We start from the raw sequence: 10,000 nt of genomic DNA, 5'->3' as shown, positions 1-10,000 counted from the left end.
ACACTCATACAGTATTTATTAATCTGAGTTAATGTTGATTTTAACATTTACTAATGCATTATTAAAATCAAAAGTTGTACCTGTTAATAATATTTAATGGATTAACAAAGTGTTTTTATTAAATAACAGGAACAAAGATGAATAAATACTGTATTGCTCATTGTTAGTTTTTGCATGAACTGATGGATTATTGTACAGTATAAATGTGCAGAAGAAATATGATTCCTGATATTATCAGACTGATCTGATTTGCGATATGAATATATTCCTCTGGCGTCGGGAGAGTCGGCCCGGATCCGGCAAACCTCCGTCAGTTCCGGCCTGCGAACAACGACAGTCATGTGATCAGACCACAGTCACGTGACCCAACAGTCCTGATGTCATCAGGCTCTTATCATGAGAACAATCTGAGCTCAGACCTGCAGGGCATTGTGGGTAAGTGACGGTGATGCCGTATGTGCGCGAGCGTCTCTGAGGAAGAAACTCCTCCACCTCCATCCCATCATGACGCTCCATAGCAACCACCGCTTCCCTAGCGACAAAACATCAGCACACTGAATCGTAATCAGAATTACTCAAATACTTCACATTTATGACAATAAAACTCTGGTGAACGTCCATGTGTAACAGGATCCCTCTGGTGCTCTCCGGGCAGTTCTGACCGAAACATTTTACTTTTTGTTTTTTTTTTGCTTTTTTTTCTTCATCGGAATGGTACGAAAGTTGGTAAAGGTTTTGGCACTTGCTGTGTGAACATGAAAAACTCATGGCCATGATTCGAACAGGTTTAATGGTCCTGAAAACAAAATGAGCGCATTGGAAATGAATGAGAGGAAGTTCCTCTAGTGGAAGCGTTTGGTACTGCAGCCGAACAACATCTCACTGAACGCTCATTTACTGAGATATTAGGTTCAAATTTGGAACACAACTTGTTTAGATTTATGGCTTTGATTTCCTCCGTTTTAAAGTAAAACGTTTTTGAAAATATACATTTCATAAAAAAATTGAAAATGGTATTTTTCAAAATTCTGTAAATTTTTTTACGTTCACTTTTTAAAACTTTTCTCTAAAAGCATTCAAGATTTACCACAGTTAAAGTTGGAAATTAAATGTTAATTTAGTTCCAATTTAATATTAAAAAAATATAATTTAGTACCATTAAATCCCCTAAAAATTTAAAATATTAAATAAAAAACATAATCAAACTAAAGTATATTACATTTATTTGATTGAAATAAAATAAAAGTGTTGGTCATTTCGGAGCGCCAGGTGAAGAGGCTAACGGCTGATTCAGTGAACTCTCAGTGATTCGTTTGAGTCTTTTTGAGCGATTCATGAAAAGAACTGGTTCATAGGAGTCGTTTGTTAGTGAGTGAACCTTCTCCAGTCGGTGTAGTAAAGCTTCGTGCCGTAGGACACCATGGCGAACGGATACTGAATCCCTTCGGTCAGTTTCTTCCGGAGACCAGAGACCGGGTCCACACACTCCACTCGATGAGTGCCTGAAACACACACACACACACACACACACACACACACGATTCAACAATTCATCTGAGAAACACAGCTGTAATAACACTGGATTCACAGTCGCTGAGCTGCGGATTAAATACAACACTTACTCATTTTAAAATGAAAACAATCAATATAAGACACTTACTAAAAAATTATTAAATCATAAAAATGCCAAACAAAAATAAATCATTAATATATATTTTAAAAAATCTAGAAAAATAAGCCACTTGCTAAAAAATAATTAAATCATAAAAATGTCAGATTAAAAGAGTCTGGAGAAACTCTGACCTGCATCGGCCCAGCAGAGCTGCCGGGTCCGGGGGTCAAAGGTCAGTCCGTTGGGCAGCGAGAGCCCGTCCTGCACCAGAACCGTTCTGCCGGACCCGTCCAGACTGGAGCGCTCGATCTTCGGCCCGTCCCGGTCCCAGTCGGCCCAGTACAGGTGTCTGCAGGACGGGCAGAGTCAGCGCGAGTTCATCACACACACACACACACACACACATGTGAGCTCACACGCACCCGCGGGCGGGGTCAGCGATGATTGGCCGAGGGTTGATGAGGTCACTGTCGAAGAGCACGCGGCGCTGACTGCCGTCTAACCGGGACGCCTCGATGCGGTCCAGAACCGAGTCGGTCCAGAACATGTTTCTGGACATGTGATCGATGGCGATTCCTTCAGGACTGCCCAGATCTGCTCACACACACACACACACACACACACACACACACACGATAATCATAAACATCTGAACGACAATCATACAAACGACAATGGACGATCATATCAGACAAACATCAGCGCATATATATATATATAACATCATATCTGTTCGGCTAGCGCAGGGTTCCTGTGGACGAGATCAAATATGACTGAAAAATAAAATGAATCTTGAAATAAAAACAAATTTAAATATTAAATTAAATGTATTATAAAAATAAATAATCTTTAAAATGAAAATAAAACAACAAAAAATATTTTTTTAAACTATAATTAAAATAAATCTTTTTTTTAAAAATCTAAATAAAACTTTTAAAAATGAATTAAATCATAATAATGCACATTTAAAGTATATATTTTTTAAAATAAAAAATCTAAATAAAACACTTACTAAAAATGATTTTTATTAAAATAAAAAATTTAAAAATAAAATATTCTTTTTGAAAATAAAAAATAAAACACAAAAAAATTATTAAATCATAATAATGCAGTTAAAATGTCTAATTTTTATTTATTTATAAATAAAAATAAAACACTTGCTAAAAATTATTACAATAAAAATTATAATTTAAATAAATCTTTAAAAAAAATCTAAATAAAACTTGCTAAAAATGATTACAATAAAGATTATAATTAAAATAAATATTTTTAAAAACTCTAAATAAAACACAAAAAATGTATTAAATCATAATAATGCAGTTAAAATATGTAATTTTTAAAATAAAAAATTCTAAATAAAACACTTTATAAATAAAACATTTATAAATAAGTATTTTTTAAAAATCTAAATAAAACACTTGCTAAAAAATATCACAATAAAACAATTATAATTAAAATAAGTAATTTAATAAAAAATCCAAATAAAACAAAAAAATGTGTTAAAACAAAGATTTACAGTTAAAATATTATTAAAAACGAATCAAAATAAGACAAAAAAAAATCAAATTGTCAAATAAAATATATGAATCATTTAAAAATAAAAGCAGATAAAATGCTTACTAAAAAAAGATGAAATATTTTATTTGTTTGCCTGCATGTTAACTGTGAACATTCAAATGAAATGTGTAGTTGAATTATTGAAATATTAACTTGGAATCTCAGCGGGTGTCAGATCATGTGACATGAGGACTGTAAAGCACCTCTGCTGATGATGACGCTGGTCTGGCCGCCCTTCATCTCGGCTCGACTGATGGACGGTTGAGTGATGTCAGACCAGTAGATCATCTGATCCACACAGTCGAACGCCACAGCGATCACCACTCTGCCCTGAACACACACACACACACACACACACACACACACACACACACACAGACACAGACACACACACACACACACACACACAGACACAGACACACACACACACACACACACACACACACACAGACACACACACACAGACACACACACACACACACACACACAGACACACACAGACACACACACACACACACACACACACAGACACACACACACACACACACACACACACACACACACACACACACACACACACACACACAGACACACACACACAGACACACACACACACACACACACACACACACACACAGACACACACAGACACACACACACACACACACACACACACACAGACACACAGAGACACGCACACACACGCACACACAACACACACACACACACACACACACACACAACAAACACACACACACACACACAGACACAGACACAGACACACACACACACACACACACACACACACACACACACACACACAGACACAGACACAGACACACACACACACACACACACACACACACACAGACACAGACACACACACACAGACACACGCACACACACAGACACACACACACACACACACACACACAGACACACACACACACACACACACACACACACAGACACACACACACACACACACACACACACACACACAGACACAGACACACACACACACACACACACACACACACACACACACAGACACACACAGACACACACACACACACACACACACACACACAGACACACAGAGACACGCACACACACGCACACACAACACACACACACACACACACACACACAACAAACACACACACACACACACAGACACAGACACAGACACAGACACACACACACACACACACACACACACACACACACACACACACACAGACACAGACACAGACACACACACACACACAGACACAGACACACACACACAGACACACGCACACACACAGACACACACACACACACACACACACACACACAGACACACAGAGACACGCACACACACGCACACACAACACACACACACACACACAACACACACACACACACACACACACACACACAACCAGGAACGTCAGAATCATAATTTATAATTGCCGGGTACTAAAGCTCAAAGTATGAAGAGAAGAATAAACAAGTTCATAAAAGTAATGAAAAAATAAAGAAAAAGGAAAACAAACAGGCGGGCGTTCCAGATGCAGAATCCCACACACTCGACACGATCATCTGGTGTTTATGAGTTTCTGCGGCTGGAATGTGTCGTTCTGACCTCTGACCTCTGACCCTAACACAATACGCTTCACTCGCTTCCCAATATCTGAGCGCTTTTAAATCAAGACACATTTCCTGGAGAAGAAACATTACTGTATATTCAGATGTGAAGGGCTGAAGCCTCTATGAAGCCCTGGTCAGATCTGCTGAAGTCCTGCGGTGAGAAGGACGGACTGGAGCGACACACGGATGATTCTGTAGGAGTTTCCCTGTCAGATTCCCGTGAGAGAGCGGAGTAAATCATGCCGTGAGGATTGCTCAGTGTGCGGGAATTTACACTATTCACCGCCCAAAAACTGTTTTTTGTTTGTGCTGAAAACGAAAACAAATATCTGTGAAAGTCAGAAAAATAATCCCGTTTTCCCTTAGAAGGAAGATCACTTTTCTGACTTCATTGTCAGATATTATATATATATATATATGCTGCATATACAGTTGCAATCGAAGTGATTCAACCTCCACTGCAAATCAGGTTTACTGGCAAAATTTACAGCCGTTCAGCCGTTAGCGATGAACAAATCAAACAGAAGTGAGTGAAACAGCTCAACACAACAAGTGCTTCGAGTGGTTTCCCCAAATTCAACTGAAAATGCAACTTTTAATGACTTCTGCATCTCAGACCCGAGTATAATCCCTCAGAGCAGCAGATCTGCAGAACAGGGGTCGTCTCGCTAATCAAGGGCTTCATTAGCAGCAGCAGGTGTGCTAGAGCTGGAACACACACACATCTGGACTGACGAGGTTTGATGAGCGACACGTTTGACTGTGTTTTAGAAATATGAGATAAGAGAAGATTTCATCGCCCTTCACAAACAAGGAACAGGATACAGAAAGAGCGAAGGCACTAAATGTTCCTGGAGACACCGCTGGAAGCAGAGTTCACAATGTCACTGAAGTATCAGGAGATCCTGGGAGAGAACGTCATGCCGTCAGTGAGGAAGCTGGAGCTCGGGCCTTCAGCAGGACAATATCTCAAGCGTTCCTCAGAGTCCAGCCAGGCTTGGTTGCAGAAGAAGTCCTGGGAGATACAGTGGCATCACAGTCACATGACCTGAACCCCAGAGAACATCTGGTGGGATTAGAAGAAGTCCAGGAATATCCCTGAACTGGAGACGTTGCTCATGAGGACACAGAAGCTGGTCTGGCTCTACATCTCGCTTCAGAAGCTCAGGACAGCAAACGTTGCTCAGTGCTAAAGATGCTTGACATGAAGGGGTGAATAACTCTGAGATGCAGAAGTCATTAAAAGTTGCATTTTCAGTTGAATTTGGGGAAACCACTCGAAGCACTTGTTGTGTTGAGCTGTTTCACTCACTTCTGTTTGATTTGTTCATCGCTAACGGCTGAACGGCTGTACATTTTGCCAGTAAACCTGATTTGCAGTGGAGGTTGAATCACTTTGATTGCAACTGTATATATAATATCTTCAGTAATTTTGCTTCTCCAGTAAATGCATCTTGATTTAAGAAGCTTCAGATGTTTGTGCTGGAAAACTAGGAAGAAGAACATTTCTGTCTGTCAAAGGTTTTGCATGTAAAATAATCTGTGCATCTTTATTTTCAGTAATCTGATACTGTGTGTGTGTGTGTGTGTGAGTGTGTGTGTGTGTGTGAGTGTGTGTGTGTGTGTGTGTGTGTGAGTGTGTGTGTGTGTGTGTGTGTGTGAGAGTGTGTGTGAGTGTGTGTGTGTGTGTGAGTGTGTGTGTGTGTGTGTGTGTGAGTGTGTGTGTGTGCGCGTGTGTGTGTGTGTGTGTGTGTGTGTGTGTGAGTGTGTGTGTGTGTGTGAGTGTGTGTGTGTGTGTGTACGCGTGTGTGTGTGTGAGTGTGTGTGTGTGTGAGTGTGTGTGTGTGTGTGAGTGTGTGTGTGTGTGTGTGTGTGTGTGTGTGTGTGTGTGTGTGTGAGAGAGAGTGTGTGTGTGTGTGTGTGAGTGTGTGTGTGCGTGTGTGTGTGTGACTCACAGGTACGTGCAGCAGTGTTCGGGCCTCGGGTCTGCTCATGTGACCGCTGTCCAATGGGAGGAGCTCGATCCGGCCAGTCTGGGCGAATAAGATGTTTGCTCCAGGAGTAAGAGGGATGATGTCAGACCTGGGGGTGGGGCCAATGAGGGGCGGAGCCACATTGTGTTCAATGCCTATGGGAAGAGGGAGGGGCTTAAATACGTAGGTCTTTACCGAGCTGCACCTTCCCATCTCTCTCTCTTCAATCCAACACTGAATAGACTTACACTGCAGTTCATCCACTGGCCACTAGAGGCTGCAGAAGAGACTCAATCCCATAAACCCGCATGTTAATATTCCCAACTTTACAGCAGAAAAAACATGTTTACAGTCTGGTGCAAAAAGTGGTTTTAGTCTATATAGCTAATTTTGACCTTCATGACGACTGTGAGGGGGGTGAATTTTTTTCCGTTTTAATTATATGTAAGGAATAATTGACGACAGGCCGTTGAATTATTAGAAAAATAATGCACACCCGAGGTGGTAATGCGGTCACGACGCGAAGCGGAGTGGCCGTTACACCTCGGGTGTGCATTATTTTTCTAATAATTCAACGGCCTGAAGTCAATTATTCCGCTTATACTACAGTTACCACACCTCGAAACATTGTTCAGATTATGTATTTCAAGACGTTTGTAAAGTTTTTGTCATTAAAATGATCTTGTATGTAGGACTAATTTCTTACGCATCTAATCCCATGCCTCCGTTGCTAATTACAAAACGTAATTTTAGAGTTAGTAACGGAGGTTTGAGCCACTGATAGCAGACTAATGCTGGGACACACGACTAGCTGACACACTCTCTGACTGTTTTCATCGACTGCAGCAGATTTTAAACACAGACTTTGAACACAGACTGAACGCGCTGAACACGCGTTTGGACATGATCAGTCATAAGTATCAAATTACATTCATTATGCAGTTATTAATGCAGTTATTAGAGAGAGACGTTGCAATAATGAGACAGAAAAGCATGTGCGTCAATATTATTATTTATTTATTAATTCAATTCGTTTGAATTAATTCCTTCATTCTTTTTTTTCCCCATTATTGACAGATGACAGTAGACTATAGCCAAATAAATGAAACACAAAGCCCTTTTAACAAGTAGGCCTATCAATAATTATTTATTTGTTATATTATCTGCAATAAAAATCCGTGCTGCAGGACTATCCATTTATTTAGCCTATATTCAGTTTAATTTTATATTGATTATAGATAGGACACTATATACTTTATTTAACTTATTAATTAAACTGCATGTTTCTATTGATTGTGAAGCTAGACATTGAAAATTGCAGATCAAGCGCATGCGGCTAAATGTTTTTCTTGTTATGAATTGTATCCTATTTTCCGTTATTACAGTTGACTACGCGAAGTGATATGGAACTGTAATGCGGTCAAGACCTGCCTGGAACTACTTTAGCCGTGCGTTTCCCTGAAAATAATGCACACCTTAGAACGTTTGTAAACCAATCAGATTCAAGCATTCAACGGCCCTGTAGTATAATAAGCCTTAAAGTTGTAAATAATTAAGGGCGTGGCCACTTGAGTGACAGGTGGATTGCCGCTGATGTCACTACTAGCCGTTTGTCTGCTGTCTGTTAGCGTCACGTCACCTCAGCTAATCCGCCTCGCTGAACATCTTCGTTTATCCGGGAGTGACGCTGCCAAGATGGCGACGGCCGGCTCCGCCCACTTTAGAACCAACGAGTGACGTCACACACACTACGCCCATATTTATTTACAGTCTATGGTCTTTACAGTACGGGTTAAACTGAACCAAAGTGAATTCAACATCAGTGATTAAGTTCAGATTATGCAGTGATGTGTGTGTTCTGGGCTCTTACACATGGGTGTGTGGCCCGGTTGTGTTCTGGATCCGCGGATCTCCTGCCCGTACGGGTCCACACACCAGCACTGGCCGAGGCTGGCGTGGCACTGGAGCGGGTCGTAGGCCCCGGACCCGTCGCAGGAGGGCACGTACTGACCCGGCTGACCCGTGGATGAAGAGTCCGACTCCAGCACTGCTGCTCTGTGCCGCTCACACACCGTCAGCTCGCCGTCTGCAACACACACACACACACACACTGCTCTCTCTGATCATGACACACTGCAGCATTTCCCTGTTCTGTGCAAGACGCAGCCGGTTCTGCCTGTCTGGGTTTTGGGGCCCGGGGCCTTTAGGAGGTGGATCTGGGGACATCTGGTCCAGATGATGCATGTGATCGGCATAAACACTCACACATGTGGCTCTGAGAACAGGAAGCGGTTTCATTTGTTGTGACATTTTAAAGGCAAACTGAAATCCAAACGGACTCTTAATATATATGTTTCTGGTCTTATAGTGAATGATTCATTAATTTTGTTTATTAATTATTTTTTAATTTTAATATTTATTTTAATACAAAAAATAATATACATTTTTTATCTGATGCATACGGAAGAGGATTGGGGCTAAGCAATAACAAAAAAATAAAACCATCTCGAGATCAAAGTCATTATAATGCGAGATTAAACTCGCAAAATTTTGAGAAAAAAAGTTGAAATAAAATGTTGAGAATAAACTCATTAAATTTCGAGAATAGAGTCGTTGTCTTTCGAGAAAAAACTTGTTAAATTCGAGAAAAAAAGTTGAAATACAATGTTTAGAATAAACTCATTAAATTTCGAGAAAAAAGTAGAAATAAAATGTTTAGAATAAACTCATTAAATTTCGAGAATAAATTTGTTGTTTCGAGGAAAAACTCGTTAAATTTCCAGAAAAAAGTAGAAATAAAATGTTGAGAATAAACTCATTAAATTACGAGAATAAAGTCGTTGTTTTGAGGAAAAACTCGTAAAATTTAGAGAAAAAAAGTCGAAATACAATGTTTAGAATAAACTCATTCAATTTCGAGAATAAATTTGTTGTTTCGAGGAAAAACTTGTTAAATTTCGAGAAAAAAGTCGAAATAAAATGTTTGGAATAAACTCATTAAATTTCGAGAATAAAGTGGTTGTGTTTCGAGAAAAAACTCATACAATTTAGAGAAAAAAAGTCGAAATACAATGTTTAGAATAAACTCATTAAATTACGAGAATAAAGTCGTTGTGTTTCGAGAAAAAACTTGTTGTGTTTCGAGAAAAAAGTCGTTAAATTCGAGAAAAAAAGACGAAATACAATGTTGAGAATAAACTCATAAAATTTCGAGAATAAAGTC

At 39.8% G+C, this 10,000-nt stretch overlaps 1 protein-coding gene across 3 annotated transcripts in view; it reads right to left on the bottom strand.

Moving 5' to 3' along the window:
- The window catches only part of LOC311074817 (nidogen-1-like), a 29,202-nt gene that overhangs the window by 746 nt on the left and 18,456 nt on the right, over nt 1-10,000 (bottom strand). For all 3 annotated transcript variants that reach the window (XR_014604371.1, XM_084101715.1, XM_084101714.1), the window contains exons 13-20: nt 8,648-8,863; nt 6,760-6,932; nt 3,373-3,499; nt 2,035-2,206; nt 1,804-1,961; nt 1,379-1,502; nt 420-532; nt 1-321 (exon numbers count right to left, since the gene is read on the bottom strand). The exon at nt 1-321 is cut by the window's left edge. Coding sequence is in view for 2 of the 3 variants with exons in the window: in XM_084101715.1 (XP_083957841.1) it covers nt 311-321; nt 420-532; nt 1,379-1,502; nt 1,804-1,961; nt 2,035-2,206; nt 3,373-3,499; nt 6,760-6,932; nt 8,648-8,863 (1,094 nt within the window). In the remaining variant the exon portion in view is untranslated. The remainder of the gene's footprint in view (nt 322-419; nt 533-1,378; nt 1,503-1,803; nt 1,962-2,034; nt 2,207-3,372; nt 3,500-6,759; nt 6,933-8,647; nt 8,864-10,000) is intronic.

The sequence above is a fragment of the Abramis brama genome, assembly GCF_963993115.1.
Source record: "Abramis brama genome assembly, chromosome: 23".
Lineage (NCBI taxonomy): Eukaryota > Metazoa > Chordata > Actinopteri > Cypriniformes > Leuciscidae > Abramis > Abramis brama.
Note: the sequence above shows the minus strand (reverse complement) of the source record. Positions and strands in the feature narration are given on the sequence as shown.